Source organism: Mauremys mutica, chromosome 10 (genome assembly GCF_020497125.1).
Source record: "Mauremys mutica isolate MM-2020 ecotype Southern chromosome 10, ASM2049712v1, whole genome shotgun sequence".
Classification (NCBI taxonomy): domain Eukaryota; kingdom Metazoa; phylum Chordata; order Testudines; family Geoemydidae; genus Mauremys; species Mauremys mutica.
The window spans coordinates 58,861,467-58,879,321 of record NC_059081.1 but is presented as its reverse complement, the minus strand read 5'-3'; the positions used below and the strand labels follow the sequence as shown (position 1 = coordinate 58,879,321).

At 46.3% G+C, this 17,855-nt stretch overlaps 1 protein-coding gene across 4 annotated transcripts in view; it reads right to left on the bottom strand.

Moving 5' to 3' along the window:
• CARF (calcium responsive transcription factor) overlaps positions 1-17,855 on the bottom strand; it is a 62,953-nt gene that overhangs the window by 26,963 nt on the left and 18,135 nt on the right. For 3 of the 4 annotated variants that reach the window (XM_045033062.1, XM_045033061.1, XM_045033063.1), the window contains 2 exons: positions 13,914-14,043; positions 11,655-11,739 (listed from right to left, as the gene is read on the bottom strand). In XM_045033062.1, the coding sequence (XP_044888997.1) occupies positions 11,655-11,739; positions 13,914-14,043 (215 nt within the window). Of the gene's footprint in view, positions 1-11,654; positions 11,740-13,913; positions 14,044-17,855 lie in introns of those variants that run through there. The other variant, XM_045033064.1, reaches the window with a different exon arrangement.

Sequence of the window (17,855 nt, the reverse complement as noted above, 5' to 3'; positions counted from 1 at the left end):
ATACCATAGATTTAAGATGAAAGCTGAAAAGGGCCTAATGTACACAGTAAACCCACTGATGGAAGTACATTTTGTGACTGAGAAGGTAGACAGAGACAGAATAAAAAGCAGCAGCAAGAGTGCTATTGGACCTTAAGAAAAAACAAAACACGGTAGCGTTTCACGTGTCTTCATTCCCTTGATGTTTTTTCGGCCTTGCAAACAATAATAACTTGACTCCTTTGCAAGTCAATGGTTCCATGTTTTGAGCCAAATTCAACCCCGGCAACAGTAGATGCAACTCCACTGAAGACAATGGAGTTGTGCATACTTACAATATAACTGAATTTGGCCCAAATGATATATCACTAAGATTCGGTGTGAGTGCAGATGCTTGCAGAGTGAGAATAATAGTCTTTATTACAAATTTTGACTATCTTTAGAATTAAAAATACAAATTTTTTTTAAAAAATGCAGAGTTGATAGAGTGAAGAACAGGTTGGACTGAATAAACCATGACAGCAGAGAAGTAGGGAAGATAGATAAATCATTGACTCTCAAGAGCATAAAAGCAAAAGCCTTGGAAAGTCAGGTTTTTAAAAATACATGTTCTGAGAGTTCTTGAGGGGGTTGAAGACCCAGACAGAAACACTAGGTAAAATTCTCTCTCTGCAACACTAACATTAACTTTAAGGGAGTTACTCTATGCTGGTGTGTACAGAAAATGTACTGGGTCTTTAGCTATTGGAAGAGCTCCAGGCACAACTTAGAGAATGGGGAGGCAAAATGCTTGTTGCTATTTCTAGCTGCAAGGACAGAAGGGATTTTGGCATCTGCCAGAAATTAAAAAAATCTGCTCTGTGCAGGTTGTTAACTCAGAGCACAGGTTTGAGAGCATTAAACCAAAGAGAGAACATTTAGTGTTCTCTGGAGAAAACATTCTTGAATAAAATACATCAGAGAAAATACATTCACTCTATTCTCTGCAATGAAAACAATGGTTACATATAATAAAAACATATTTATTTGGATTCTTTCTTCCACTAAACACCTGATCAGGAAAAAATGATGAAGAATTACACAATGGATTGTGATTTTGAGATCATTTAACAAGTGGCAGCCTTGTACTTGCTGTAATCCCTCCCCCACCCATTACTTTATTTAATTGCTTTATTTATTGTGGGGGGCAGGCTCTCTTTTTTTAAAGTGTTACTTCAGACTTTATTTATTATTTGATTGGGCTAAGTTAAGAAAAAGTTTCACACAGAATTTAAATATTAAAAAGAAGGCTGATATCTGCTATACACCCTTTATATTTATTCTTAATCTTATCATGTAGATTAGGCATACCAACACAAGATAATTTTCTACTCATGTTCCCACAATGGTATACGTCCATCACAAAAGTAAAGATGCTCATGGATTCTTACCAGAAGGTCATGAAAACCTGCTTTGAGCTGGTTTGCCTGATGGTGGCAAGGAATCCCCTCCATTTGTATGTTTATTTTGCTCAGCTCTGAAACTGATAATATTACCTTGTATGTTTCACTCAGTCAACATTATAGTCTACACTAGAATATAAAATACAGAACAAGCTGATGCAATTAAACATATGCCCCACAACCATCAGGCAAATGCCTGAAAAAAAAACAAACCCAACTCCCTGCACCATGCTGGTCAACAGATTTGGGCTCTGTGAGACCAATGAGGGAAACAACTTCTAGAGAAAAAGGACCTCCATTGAGATTCCTTGCCTCTAGCCCGCCTCTACATTCAGATCTTAGGGATTTCTTAGCTCAGACACCCAAGGTTGAGCTCAAACCATCACAATGTTACACACAGAAAGAGGAATGCTCAGGTAGCCTGGACCCAGACCACATAAGGTTCTGCTGATCAAACTTGAATTGCATGTAGAAGTGAACTGGAAGTCCATCTTTGTGACAGAGAATTGATGCATTGTACTCCCTGCAGCCAGGTCTGCTATGTAAGTGAATAGCTGTATTCTGCAACAGCTGAAGCTTCTGCGCCTTCAAGAGTAGCCCCACCTACAGCACATGGCAGCAATCCAATCTGACGGTCAAAAAGCTATGAGGCTAGTTAGTAGAAGGACGTCTAGTGAGAAATAAGGTAATAATTGGAGATATACCAATCTCCTAGAACTGGAAGGGACCTTGAAAGGTCATCTAGTCCAGCCCCTGCCTTCACTAGCAGGACCAATTTTTTCCCCAGATCCCTAAGTGGCCTCCTCAAGGATTGAACTCACAACCCTGGGTTTAGCAGGCCAATGCTCAAACCACTGAGCTATCCCTCCCCCCCAAATACAGTAACTTTACAGTAAAAGTTTGCAATTGCCTAGCCAAACACCGAAGATAAATAATTGGTCTTTTGGGCCAGTTATGCTACCTGGGAAGCCAGGTGCTGTGAGGTTATCCAAACAAGCATCAGATTACACACCTCCTTTACAAAAGGCAGGAACATGTCTTCAATAATGGGAGCAAATACATCACCACCACACTTCCCAGAGGCTTCTATAACCAGCACCCCATCTTATTTCATTCGAGCCCCAGTCTGCCAGGTACAAGCACAATGGACACGCCATCCTAGTGAGGTAAGACAGGCCTACAGTTGTATGTTGTAAGTTGATGGCCCTGTAGCCCAAATAAAGTCAGTCTCCCACTGCTGCTTTACTTACACGCAGAACAAAGTATTTTCCTCAAAAAGGGGCATTCAGATGGATGATCAGTTGTCTTATATCAACCCCTGGGATCTTTCTGGGAGGAAATAATGGAACCACAGAAAGCATGAACCTATCTGCTCCAGTCATGGTCCACAAGTGAGTCAAAAAAAGCTTGCACAACTGTCCAATAAATCTGGCTTCTAGGAATGCTGTGAAGTGTTCAACGTCCTGCCACAAAGCTGAAAAGGCACTTCATTAATTCAGCCCATCAAAAATCTTTTACTGTAAATTATAATCCTTCACTTAAAAAATAAGCTACATCAAAACATCTGCTCCGATTCACCTCAGTGAAGTAAACTCCATAGCTTACCTGGGCCATTTAAATGCACAGACAAAGCTTGTAGTTTTGCATAAGTGATGTGTGATAAGTTGCCTGAAAAGAACAGATGTAGGGAGAATGGCTCAGTTGGCACAAGAGGAGCATGGTCAGCAACAGCCCTTAATGCTGACTTTGGAAAGGTGCAGCTTTTGCTGCTCTGTCCTTATTGCCAGACAGACATCAGTCCTACAGTCATGCACAGGAGCTGACTGCCTCACCTTCTTGAGCTGCGGAATGCTACTGGGTCCTGAGCCTAGTGCTCAAGGGAACAACAATTTTGTACTGCAGCCAGCTCCTGCACAAGCACAATAGGTAAAGTCCCCATGTGCACTTTTCTCCCAGGGCACCCATGCAGGCGCTAACATTGTTAGCGTTCAGTTTGTCCTGACAAGTGACTGAAAAAGTGGAATCCTGGGGTACCATGTTTATTGTCTCAAGTGTGCTCAGCTCAGCTGAGAAGTAAAGGAGGTTTTTTTTCTCTACCTGCCAGCCTGGCAAACTTAGCTCGGGTTCTTTCCTTCTAACTTATCGCCAGCAATAAAAGGTTCCACAGGACAAGCTCGGCTAAGTTACATCTGAAAACCCCACTGACTCCAAATTATGCCCTCAATGACACCTGTGCAACCCATTTGCCTTCAATGGGCTTGCACAGTATAAAAGACGGTTAACTCACCTGTAGTAACTGTTGTTCTTCGAGATGTGTTGCTCCAATCCATTCCATTGTAGGTGTGCGCGCCGCGCGTGCACGGTTCTTCGAAACATTTTTACCCTAGCAACTCCAGCGGGCCGGCTGGCGCCCCCTGGAGTGGCGCCGCCATGGCGGCTGATATATACCCCAGCCGGCCCGTCCGCTCCTCAGTTCCTTCTTGCCGGCTACTCCGACAGTGGGGAAGGAGGGCGGGTCTGGAATGGATTGGAGCAACACATCTCGAAGAACACCAGTTACTACAGGTGAGTAACCGTCTTTTCTTCTTCGAGTGATTGCTCCTATGCATTCCATTGTAGGTGATTCCCAAGCCTTACCTAGGCGGTGGGGTCGGAATGAGACGTGGCGGAGTGTAATACCGCAGAGCCGAAGGCTGCGTCGTCTCGAGACTGCTGCACCAACGCGTAGTGGGAGGCGAAGGTGTGGACAGAAGACCAGGTGGCCGCTCAACAGATGTCCTGGATGGGAACATAGGCCAGGAAGGCGGCCGACGAGGCGTGCGCCCTGGTCGAGTGCGCAGTGAGTCGGCACGGGGGGACGCGAGCAAGCTCGTAGCATGTTCGTATGCAGGCCGTCACCCAGGAGGAAATCCGCTGGGAAGATATAGGCTCGCCTTTCATGCGGTCTGCGATCGCTACAAACAGCTGGGTCGAACGCCGGAAGGGCTTCGTCCGGTCAATGTAGAAAGCGAGGGCCCTGCGGACGTCCAGGGTGTGGAGCTGCTGCTCACGAGGTGAGGCGTGCGGCTTCGGGAAAAAGACCGGGAGGAAGATCTCCTGGTTGAGGTGAAAGGCCGAGACCACCTTGGGGAGGAAGGCCGGGTGTGGTCGAAGCTGCACTTTGTCCCCGTGGAAGACGGTATACGGGGGACCCGCCGTCAGGGCGCGGAGTTCCGAGACTCGCCTGGCGGATGTGATTGCCACGAGAAAGGCTGTCTTGCAGGTGAGATGGAGCAGACAGCACGTGGCTAAGGGCTCGAAGGGCGGGCCCATCATCTGGGCGAGAACCAGGTTCAGATCCCAAGTCGGAGCAGGAGGACGCACCTGAGGGTAGAGCCGGTCTAACCCTTTAAGGAAGCGGGCAACCATTGGGTTGGAGAAGACGGAGCGACCTCCCATAGCGGGTCGAAAGGCTGACAGCGCTGCCAGGTGTACCCTGAGGGACGAGATCGCGAGACCCTGACCTTTCAGGTACCAGAGGTAATCGAGGACGGTCTGGATGGGGGCCGAGAAGGGGTTAAGACTTCGCTGGTCACACCATAGCGCAAAGCGTTTCCACTTCGCGAGGTAAGTAGAGCGCGTGGAAGGCTTTCTGCTTTCCAGCAGAACTTGCTGCACCGCCGCCGAACATCCTCTCTCTGCGTCGGTCAACCACTCAGGAACCAAGCTGTAAGATGCAGCGACTGCAGGTTCGGGTGACAAAGCCTGCCGAGGTCCTGAGTGATGAGGTCCGGCCATAGCGGGAGGGGAATGGGATCCCGAACCGACAGCTCGAGCAGCATGGTGTACCAATGTTGTCTCGGCCAGGCCGGAGCGACGAGTATTACGCGAGCCCTGTCCCTCCGAAGCTTGAGCAGCACTCGGTGGACGAGCGGGAACGGAGGGAACGCGTAAAGGAGGGACTCTGTCCACGGCAGGAGAAACGCATCCGAGAGGGAGCCTGGAGCTTGACCTTGGAAGGAGCAGAACCTGTGGCACTTCCTGTTGGCCCGGGAGGCGAAGAGGTCTACCTGGGGAAACCCCCACCTCTGCAAGATTGTGTAAGCCACATCTGGGCGAAGCGACCACTCGTGGGAGGCGAAGGACCTGCTCAGACGGTCGGCCAACGTGTTCTGCACCCCCGGCAGAAAAAACGCTTCGAGGCGAATCGAGTGGGTCACACAAAGGTCCCAGAGGAGCATCGCCTCCTTGCAAAGCGGGGAGGATCGAGCTCCGCCCTGCTTGTTGACATAGAACATGGCTGTGGTGTTGTCCGTGTACACCGCTACACAGCGGTCCTGAAGGTGAGACAGAAAGGCGAGACACGCCAGACGGATCGCTCTCAACTCCCGGACGTTGATATGGAGGGAGAGCTCCTGGGCTGACCAGAGGCCCTGGGTGTGCAGGTCTCCCATGTGAGCCCCCCATCCAAGCGCCGACGCGTCCGTGGTCAGGGTGATCGACGGCCGAGGAGGGCGGAACGGAACCCCTGCGCAGACTGTCTCCGGATCCAGCCACCAGGTGAGCGACTGGAGAGCGGGACTCGGCACCACCACCACCATATCCAGTGGGTCGCGCTGAGGGCGGTACACCGATGCCAGCCACATTTGGAACTGGCGAAGTCGCAGCCTTGCGTGTGCGGTCACAAACGTACACGCTGCCATGTGACCTAGGAGACGTAGGCAGCACCGCACTGTTGTCGTTGGAAAGGCCTGCAGTGACCGTATCAGGGAGGCCAACGTCTCGTGTCGAGCCCGAGGGAGGCAGGCTCTGGCCAGAGTGGAGTCAAGGACGGCTCCTATGAATTCCACTCTTTGAGTCGGAACTAAGTGGGACTTGTCGGCGTTGACAAGCAGGCCGAGGGACCGAAACAGATGCAGTATCTCGGACACCTGAGCTGCTACCAGGCCTTGGGTACGACCACGAATCAGCCAGTCGTCGAGATATGGGTACACATGAATTCGACGACGACGGAGGGCCGCGGCCACGACCGCCATGCATTTGGTGAATACCCTCGGTGCGGTGGAGAGGCCGAAGGGTAACACCGCAAACTGGTAGTGGGTCTCGTTGACCATAAAGCGCAGGTAGCGTCTGTGAGGGGGGTAAATTGCCACATGAAAGTAAGCATCCTTCATGTCGAGGGCGGCAAACCAGTCTCCCGGATCCAAGGAAGGGATAATGGTCCCCAAGGTTACCATCCGAAACTTGAGTTTGCAGAGGTACTTGTTCAGCTCCCTGAGGTCTAAGATGGGACGAAGACCTCCTTTCGGCTTGGGGATGAGAAAATACCTGGAGTAGAATCCCCTGCCCCGCCTGCAGGGGGGCACCTCCTCGATGGCACCCATGCTCAACAGAGACTGGACCTCCTGTAAGAGGACTTGCTCGTGAGAGGGGTCCCTGAAGAGGGACGGGGAAGGTGGGTGGGAGGGAGGGGGCGAAATAAACTGTAGGCGGTAGCCGTGCTGAATGGTGTTGAGCACCCAGCTGTCTGATGTTACAGAACACCACGCCTGAAGGAAGCGGGAAAGACGACTTGAAAACAAAGGGGATGGATCCTGGGGTGAGAGTGGTGCGCCGTCCTCGGGCGTCCCATCAAAAGGCCGGCTTGGGGCCTTGAGGGACCTTGGACGAGCCTTGGGACTGGTTACGCCGCCCGCCCGATGGTCTGCGGCGGAATGGGGCCCTGCGGTTATTAAATGGCCGAGATCTGGCTTGCGGCCCGGGCCGATAGGGTTGTTGCCGGAAGGGACGCCTCTGAGTGGCCGGTGTATGCATCCCCAAAGTGCGGATTGCCACTCGTCCGTCCTTCAGGGTCTGAATTCTGGTGTCAGTTTTCTCAGAAAACAGGCCCTGCATTTCAAAGGGGAGGTCCTGGAGGGTATATTGCACCTCCGGCGGCAAAGTGGACGACTGCAGCCACGCAATGCGTCGCATGGTTACCCCGGACGCCACCGTCCTGGCCCCCGAGTCCGCTGAGTCGACCGCTGCTTTAATCAAGGTCCTGGAGGCCAGCTTGCCCTCTTCTAGGAGGGCCGAGAATTCTCGGCGGGAGTCTTGTGGGGTCAGCTCCGCGAATTTCCCCAGGCATCCCAGGATGTTAAACGTATACCGGGATAGCAAGGCCATTTGATTCGCGATGCGGAGTTGGAGGCCGCCCGCCGAGTAAATCTTGCGTCCGAGCAAGTCCATGCGTTTGGACTCCTTAGACTTGGGCGCAGCTGCCGGCTGTCCATTACGCTCCCGGTCGTTCACGGACTGTACTACTAAGGAGTCCGGTGTGGGGTGCACATAAAGGTATTCGTACCCTTTAGGTGGTACGGAATATTTCCTCTCCACGCCGTGTGCCGTGGGAGGGACGGAGGATGGCGACTGCCAAATGGCGGCATTGTTCCGCTGGATTGTGCGGATGAACGGTAACGCCACTCTCACGGGGGCGTCTGCTCCCACGACATCCGTGATGGGGTCATCCACCTCCTGGACCTCTTCGACGGGTAGGTTGATGGCTTTCGCTACCCTCCGCAGAAGATCGTGGTGCGCCTTCAGGTCAATAGGCGGGGGTTCCGATGGTGACGCCCCTGCCACAGCCTCGTCGGGAGAGGAGGACGAGGATTGACCTGGAAGCACCTCTTCAGGTGCCTGCTCTGCCTCTGGGCGATCAGGTGCCAGTGTCTCCTGCCCCAACGGCGTGCCGTGAGTGGCGGTCTGTGGTGTTGGAGACGGGGGTGGCCTGCTGACAGTGGCCACCGGCACCGAGCGCGCCGAGCCAGGCTGTCTCGGAGGGAGGGGAGGTCCCTGCTCATGTTGGGCCCAGGGCACCCATAATCCCCACTGCTGGGGTCCATGGTCCTGCGGCAGAGACCCCGCTCTGAAGTCTACCGCGCTGCCCTCAGGAGAAGCAACTGAGGGCTCCCTCGAAGGCCAGGGAGGAGCCGTTGCAGTTCCCGGGCGGACGTCCGGTGCCGGAGTAAACTGTCACTCCGGTGCCGACGGACGGTGCCGGTCGTCATGCGGTCTGATGGGCGAACGGGATCTGCGCGAAGCGCGGCGCCGGGAGCTCGACCGGCGGCGCCGGGAGTCAGACCTGGATCGGGAGCGATGTCGCCGTGAGTGGCTGCGAGAGTCTCGATATCGCCCGCGATGCCTGGAGCCGGACCTGGTGCGGTGCCAGCGACTTGGTGACCGGGACCTAGAGCGCCGCCGGGAGTGCGACCGGTACCGCGATTGCGAGCGGTACCGGGACTGCGACCGGTGACGAGACGGGGAGCGGCGTCTCGACGTTGACCGTCGTGCGGCTCGGCCCCGGTGCGTTGGCGACCGCCGTCTAGAGGGAGAACGGGAGCGAGAGCGGATCATGGTGCTCCGATCACCTCGGCCGCCAGGAGACGGAGGGCGCATCATCAGTGGCTTTCCGATGGACTTCACTGTCCGCACCGGCGGTGCTGGAAGCTGATGGCCCGTATCGGCCGTGAGGTCGATCAGCTCCCTCGCCGTCGCGAACGCCTCCGGCGTGGACGGGAGCCTCAGCTCCTCCTCGGTCGGCACCGGGGAGCTGGGCGGTGCCGGACTCGACGGCCCTTGCGGCGCCGGAGTCGACGGCCCGGTGCACTTCTTGTGCACTGTCTCAGCCTGTACTGTTTTGGTCGGTGGCGGCTGGACTAACGGCTTCTGCTGCTGTTTCGCAGTGGCCGTCTTCGGCACCTTTTGCTTCTTCCTCGGGGAGAGCGAGCGGTGCCGGGTCTTCGGAGCAGGGTGCCGAGACGTGTCGGTACCGGAGCGGCTCGGTGCTGCCGGTGCGCTGCTCACGGAGGCCGGTTTCGGTGCCGAAGGAGCTGGTGCCGGAGGTTGGAGAGCCGACTCCATAAGGAGCTGTTTTAAACGAGAGTCCCGCTCCTTCCTCGTCCGAGGCTTAAAAGCCACACAAATCGGGCACTTATCTGTCCTGTGCGACTCTCCGAGGCAGCGGAGGCAGGAGTCGTGCGGGTCACTCACTGGCATCGGCCGCTGGCAAGCCACGCAGGGCTTGAATCCCGGTGCTCCGGGCATAAGCCCGCACCGGGGCGGAAGAAGAGGGCTAACCCCTCTAATTCCCTAACTATTACACTATACAACTAACTAAACAACTATAACAAGAAACTTTAACAAAATACTAACAACTATATACACTAAACTACGGAGAAACGCTAGGGCTGTGGAGGTAAGGGAGCACTCCACTGTTCCTACTAGCCGTCACGGGCAGAAAGAAGGAACTGAGGAGCGGACGGGCCGGCTGGGGTATATATCAGCCGCCATGGCGGCGCCACTCCAGGGGGCGCCAGCCGGCCCGCCGGAGTTGCTAGGGTAAAAATGTTCCGAAGAACCGTGCACGCGCGGCGCGCACACCTACAATGGAATGCATAGGAGCAATCACTCGAAGAAGAACCGACTGGAACATAGTAAAACAATTCTACTAATGATACACAAGAAGGAATGGAATTCAGCTCATTCCTGCTCTGCAGTGCTAACAGGAATAAAAAGCAGTAAAACAATAAACTTATTTTTGTTACTTAAGGGAACAAAGTATCTCTGAATAGTTCTGTGGAGCAGCAGAGTGCAGATCTTACATTCTCACTATTCAGAGTAGAACTGCCACTTTAAACACAAGCAGTATTTTTTTCTTTTTCTTACGATATGAGAACATTAAATGCTATATGGATGCAGATCTTACGGTTATAAATTTAAACACAGTCGGTGGAAATGTTAAAGGGGACTAAGGGACTCAGGGACCTAACCCCCATTGAACTTCAAATACAGTTTTATATAAAATAAAATACTTTAATAAATGATTAACAGAAGTTATGCAAATGTTACAGTTATGAGCAGCATGTGTGATACAGATGGCTATAAGCACAACAGAAGGGATTAGAGATGATTATCTGCAACAAATTGACCTGTTGGACTCTAACAGCTGATTAATCATCTATGAACCTGTTATAAGCTATGTATAAATGGAACCTTAATATGAAGTATGACCAAAAATTCTATCCCCAAATGATATGAGAGCTTTAACTTTGCAATATCCTAACAAGATTAACTCACCCATGTTGTACATACTGCATATATTTTTAACAGTCAAATTCGTAATCAAAATTAATGTTCAGTATGGTAAAGTTAATGCTACCAATTTCCTGGCTTCTGGGTGTATATATCAATATACTTAATACTATATTAACACTTGCCTGTGATAAATAAGGTCTTATCTGTGTTTTTTAATTAGTTTACAGATTATTTGAAGGTGTGCAGAGAGAGGAATTTTAAATTGCTCAGGAATTTAAAATCAACTGATGTCTACACGTGTCAGCAGCATCACATTTAGCCACAAGGTGATATTTCTGCAATCAGACATTTGACAGCTTAAAAATATGTAGTTCTCATATTTAAAAGCTGCAGATTCCTGGTTTAGTTAAAATGGCATGCTAGGTGGAAAGTTTAATTTAAACTGACTATGTAAATTTTGTGGCATTTATCATGGTGCAATGCTTGCACTATATAATGGAAATAAAATCATTGCATGGATTTTTTTTTTTAAATAACTAAGGGTAGGAAGGGGACCAGTCTGGTTTATAAATCTAAAGAATTTTCTATAACAAAATTAGCTGCATATGGGAAAGCTAAAGGGAAAAATATTCACTTCAAGGAGGAAAAATAATTGATAATATGAGAAAAGTCCTTTGATGAATGAGAGAAACAAGTACATATTGTGGTATCTGGGATAGAAGACTATTAAGTAAAGTTGTGTGATTTTATTAAAATATAAAAGCCCTTCTGGAATATTGATATTATGGTACCTTTACTCTCGTAGACTAATGGTCTGATCCTGCAACCAGGCATGGACCCTTACTCTCAATAGCAATCCCATTGAATTCAATTCCTGTAAGACTACTCATGAAAGTAAAGTTACAGGCACAGTTGCAGGCTTGGGCCCCAAGAAAGAAATTCTCCAATTAATGGATTGTTAAATTAAATCAAATGAAGCAGTGTCTTAGTACAAACCACTGAGGTTTGCACAACACCCAAGAATGGCTATAAAGCACTTCCACTTTTTAAAAGTGGTAGACTTATTTTTTTTAATAGCATTGTGAAATTTAAAATGCATATAATCTACATAAACTCACAGAATAAAAATTTTAGTTCTTAATCTAGATGAATGGAGCATAATTACGATTGTTTGCGGCCCACCTCGCAGTTCCTGAGACGACGAGCCCACGTAGGAGTGTTTGGGGGCAGCGGCTGGAGAGGTACAGGAAAAAGGTCTTCCACTATCCTGAAAAATAATGCAATAAACATAGAGACAGATAATCAAGAGGGACATCAAATACAAAGTAAAAGCAATATTTGATTCCCTTTGTCAATATCCTTGTATTATGACTGCAGATAACTTTTATTGCCAAACTGTAGATATGGTAACAACACCTGTAACTGACAATTATCTTTGAATTTTTTCATAAATTTCTATTCTCAACATGACACAATTACTGTAAAACGTCACACAATGCCATATTTTAAAACGCCACTCTCTGGCTTCTGTATTCTCCTATTTAGTTGGGTCACCTAATTCAGCAAAAAAGAGACCTGAGCACTTAAGAACAGACCTGAGGAAGAGCTCTGTATAGCTCCAAGGTTTGTCTCTCTCAGCAACAGAAGCTGGTTCAATAAAAGATTTACCTACCCACCTTGTCCTCCCACAAACCTCTTAAGTACATACTTAAAATATAAGCCATATAGCTTCCTGATAAAAATCACAGCTAGAACACTGTTAAAATAGACTGGTGGAGTTTGTTAAAGATTCCAGTACACAAGAAAGTCCATGGTAGAATTCTGGAGCCTACACTGACATCAAATACATATTAAATGTTACTTGTTTTCAAATATAGCAATTCTTAAATTATTGAAAACAGCTACCAAAAAGTGCTTCAAGTGAGCAAAATGGGGTCCCTACATGAAGGGTCACATTTTGTTTCTAACTCACTAAATCCATCAGCATCTGTCTACCATTCCAAGACCCAAGTAAATCACCTACTGCCAACACAAAGAGCCCTAAAATCCAGCTACAGATATGTTTGACTTTCAGGACATTTATTTTCCTGCATAACATCTCCAAAAACTTACATTCAAATGTCTATTCACAAAACATTTTTACTACATTTTAGAGACATCTTCAATATAGTCAGTTTGCAAAACAACATTATGCTGCAGTGATAATGACCTAACATGTTTTCTTTCCCACCAAATCCTAATGTAAGAAGGGAGGCTCACCAAAGAGGGCACACATGAAAGAAAAGGTCAAAATTACAATTTGTAGAGATTTTCTCTTTTTAAAATCAAAATTAATTATATGAAAAGAATCCTAATTTATTCTCAACTAAAAGCACAAGAAAAAGTGTATTGCCATATTGGAACCAAAAGGATATAAGATAAAAAGTGAGAAAGTAGCTTATTTCTAATTTTAAGAAATTGTGCTGCACTAATATATTTTTCAAAGGTCAACTACAGAAAAACTCTGTTAGCAAAGATTTCTACACAGAGTTCTCAGAAGAAGCCCAACAAATTTCCCCCTGAACATGAGCTGAAACAGGGCTTTCCCATTGACACCAACAGCCTCTCCGTGCCTAATTGACTCTGAGTTCTTTCAAATTCCATTTTAAGATTCAACTCTACTTTTTGGCCTATAATTCCTAATAAACAGCCTCCCTCCCACATAGCAAATACAAAAAACTTTACTCAGCTTCACGATTTCCCTATGCTCAGTCACTGAGTCACTTTCAGATCTCATTTACACCAGTATTAATCTGGAGCAGGGGTAGGCAACCTATGGCACGCGTGCCAAAGGCAGCACGCGAGCTGATTTTTAGTGACACTCACACTGCCTGGGTCCTGGCCACCGGTATAGGGGGCTCTGCATTTTCATTTAATTTTAAATGAAGGTTCTTAAACATTTTGAAACCTTATTTACTTTACAATAGTTATTTACTAAACAATAGTTAGTTATATATTATAGACTTATAGAAAGAGACCTTCTAAAAACATTAAAATGTATTGCTGGCACGCGAGACCTTAAATTAGAGTGAATAAATGAAGACTCGGCACACCACTTCTGAAAGGTTGCCAACCCCTGATCTGGAGTAACTTCAATATTTAAATGGAATTATTCTAAATGTACACCAATATGAAATCAGAACACATCCCACTGTCTCTGGAATTTAGATATTTTACCCCTCTTCTCAGGGCTGTGGCACATCTATAGCTGTTCCCTGCATGATATATTGCAGCCTACAATATGTCATTCAATAGTATTTACAGACTGCAATCACTTGTTATTGTAAAATTATTATAGAACTCTCCACAATTACAAAAATGAACTGAAATTGACGATATGACTAACTGTATGTGTCTGTGGTCCAAAGTGATATTTCATCTGCTCTTTACCGTCTCACCTACCTGGTTGTTGTCTTTTTGGACACGGTGAGAGATGCTTGGGGATGAAGTATGTAACTGCTTGCACTGTCTGCGATAGCAGCCACTGCTACTGTCTGCAAGTTCCCGTCACTGCGTTTCTCTTCTGAAACATCTTTGGGGGGAAAAAAACACACCACCCTCCTGTTTAATAACTGTACAAAGAACGGGGAAATGACAAGTTATGATTTATTGTGATCTGTTGGAAAAGCAAGCATTTTTGCACATGAAATAAAGGAATAGAGTGAATGGCAGATTATAGAGAAATTAAATAATTATGAATGAATAGTGATGATTTATAAAATGTAGGAATATGCATGCAAATATATCACTGATGTTATACTGTTTCATCTTTGTAACTCTACTATAGCAGATAAATCCCTACATGATTAAACAAATAATTACAACTTGTAAAATAATCTGTCCTACATTTTCAAAAATCTCTATCATAGTTGCAAGTCTAACCCGGTTGGCTACAAATTACACATCTATTCGCTTTAATATTTTCAACAAGGGAGGTTTAAGACACTAAAATCTGTTTCACACCTAATCAGGAGCAAACAAATGGGGAGGCCCATGCCTCAGGTCATTTCATATAAGCATGCAAGGACATCTTCAACATACAGTAAATGACTAATCCTAATGGATGTATGCACTGCAGTTGTAGCTGTGTGGGTCCCAAGATATTAGAAAAACAAGATGAGTGAGGTAATATCTTTTATTGGACCAACTTCTGCTGGTCTCTCTTTCACCAAAAGAAGTTGGTCCAATAAAAGATATTATCTCATGCAACTTGTCTCTCTAATCCTAACTGATTTATTTGCATGTGAAAGTGATCATACTCATAGGCATAGTTTGACTTCTATATTTTGGAGGGCAGCTCCAGTCAGGCCGAGGCTGCACATTGGGGAGGGGCAAATGTCGCACCTGCCCAAGGCTTGCAGTTTGGAGGGGACAATGCCCCTTGGCCCCCACAAACCACACCCATGATCATACTTATCACCTATATAGTTTTTTTAATCTTCAAAACAACATATTACCACAAATTAATCCTTACATCCCTAGTAAAGTACCTTTTTATTACTACCCATGTTATACAGCTAGGGAAATTGAAACAGCAAAGGTATTAGTCCAATACCACAGAGAGACTCAATATCAATAGTGGGATTATACTTCAAGAATTTGATTCCAAGTCCATTTTTCTTTACTGAAAAATGTAATGGTTATTCAATAAATGTTTAGGATAAAGATTTCATCTACATTTGATCTACTAACAGCAGTTAGTACACACAGCAAATATTCCTAGATTGAGACACTTCCAAATTGTCTGCAGTTAAAGGAAAATTTGAAGAAAAAACGTGAATGTAATTAAACCAGTGTTTGTCTGAGAATGAAGACAAATTCTTGGTAGAAGTTATGTGGTGCAGAAATCATTCAGCTAGAAAGGCCTGTGGATGTTTGTTAATGAGTATCTCTTTATGAAATTCTGAGCAGCAGAACTTGTCTCAGAAATTTGGGATAAACAGATAAAGTCTCATGTTCAGCCAAATTTACAAGCGAACAATCAAATTTTTGAAATTCCACTAGGTTGCCTAAATTTTTCTTAAGAAAACAGCACAAACAATGGTGTTTTTCATCGCACCTTACTGTGTGCTTAAAATGTATTCTTGACATATCAAGGGTGAAATCCTCCTGGCCCCATTAAATCAATGGCAAAATACTAATTTTTCTTCAATGAATACCCTAAGTACTCAGCGTATGTGGCTTCAGAGTAGATTTTTTTTTTTTAATTTCCATTGTCTTCACTGGTCTTTGGATCAGGCCCATCATGTAAAAGCACCACTTTTGGCATCATTTACTGCTTTGAAATGAGTTACCTCACTTTTATAAATTTAAACAATATAACAATAACTTCAAACTGGCAGTACCTGCTAACCGACGAAGCAGTCAGATTTGTCTGACTCATTACAAACATTAAAAAAATTTTCCCAGGAGAAAGTATTAAAGTAGATGTTACACATTTTTAAGTGTAACATCCCAAAAATCTCAATTTGGAAACATAATAAAATTCTTTTAAAATTAAAAGAAAATACTGCATTTATGAAAACCCCAAACATGTAATTATGCACGGCTTTTCTCTGTTCTAGCAGACTATGTTGCAAAAGACAAACAAAATAAAGAGCACACCACCAAGCCCCAGGGATCCAGCTTCTGAAGGTTTCTTTGTTTTTCAAATAATGCTTGAGGGGTAGGCTGGTGACATTTTTTTAAAAGGTCTGCCATAGGAAAGTTTCTTGAAAGTTGAGACTCCAGTGAAAGTCACTTTTCAAATGTAGGACTATTTTTTAAAAAGTCAAAATCAATGCTATGTACTGTAATTGAAATGTACTGTTCTCATAGCCTAGCTAAATAGTATAGACTGCTACCTACTCAACACAAAATTCAGATAAATTTGTTGATGTACAGTGTTAAAGTTAGGAGGGAAGGCTCTCTGAGTATTTGCTTGCAGAGGAAGGCTGGACTAGGGGTTTGGGCATCAGCGTGGGACTTGGACATGTGCATTCAATTTCCTGCTCCACCGCAGATTTTCTGTGAGACACTGTGCAAGTCATTTGCCCTCTCAGTGCTCTGCATTACTCCTCTGCGAAATGGGGATAATAGCACTGACCACCCTCAGTCCCTCCCTGGGTTTCTGTGAAATGCTTTGAGATCTACTGATGAAAAGCCCCATATTATTAATTATAAGATTACATAAAACTAGTAAAATGCAGATAATTTCATATCCAGAGCTATCACGACAGACTCATTGGCTGCGGACATCTGCTTCAAATGGTACAGTCAAAAGAACAGAACGCACAGGAAATAACATTCCAAAATCTTGACTAAAAAAAGTCATTATGCCCCAAAGCTATTTATTCACTATTGGCAACTTCATCTGCTTATTCTTGTGGGAATGATACTGAAGGTGCCTCCAGAGATTTTATTGTTACTGGGTCTGGGGTTCCTCACTGATTTTTCACAGATTTTTTAGAATTATGGGACTGAGCCAAAGCCCTCTGAAGTTAAAGGCAGCTTTCCATTTACTAAAGTGGGCCTTGAAGCAGGCCTTATATGTGGACCACAGATACTTGTTCCTTCAGAGAAGGAGCAGAAGCCCCTAACTGCATAGATAGCCAGGAATACTCAAATTTGGTGACATACAATGTAGCTGAGGAAAGTGAAAGATAGACATGCAATCTATTTTGGCTCTACCTAGGGTGACCAGATGAGAGGAACAAAATATCAAAACACATTGGGAGGGAGGGTTGCGGCGGTGCTTGTGGAGGAAAAACATGGAGCGCCACCAGCAGAGCAAAACAAAACAAAACAAAACAAAACACAACCTCGGTCGGGATGCAGGACAAAGAACTAAATATCAGGAGAGTCTCAATTTTATCGGGGCGTCTGGTCACCCTACCTCTGCGAATCCCCACTCAAGTTTATGGGATGGCATGGGATGTAAACCAGGGCAGCATTTCACCCTCAGTACCTCCACTTACCCATACTACATCTCAAATGGACATAATATGTAATACTTATTTCACAAGGACCTTGTCCCAACTTAAATAACGTTTGTAAAGTGCATGGTGATCTTCAGATGAACAGTGCTGTAAATGCAAATACCGTATATACTCGTTCATAAGCCACATTTTTTAGCAAAAAAAGGGAAGCACCAGAGAAGGGGGTCGGCTTATGAACGAGTATAGAGAGGGAGAGGTGGGACACAGCCTCTTCCCCCAACAGAGGGAGCAAGGAGAGGCAGCACAGCCAGCAGGGAAGAGGCGGAGCCAGAGAGTGTCTCTGCTTCTGACCACGCTGCTCTCCCACCAGCCTCCAAAGCAGCTGCAGCCGTGCTGCTTGCTTCCGCCCCCCAGAGCAGGCTGTGGC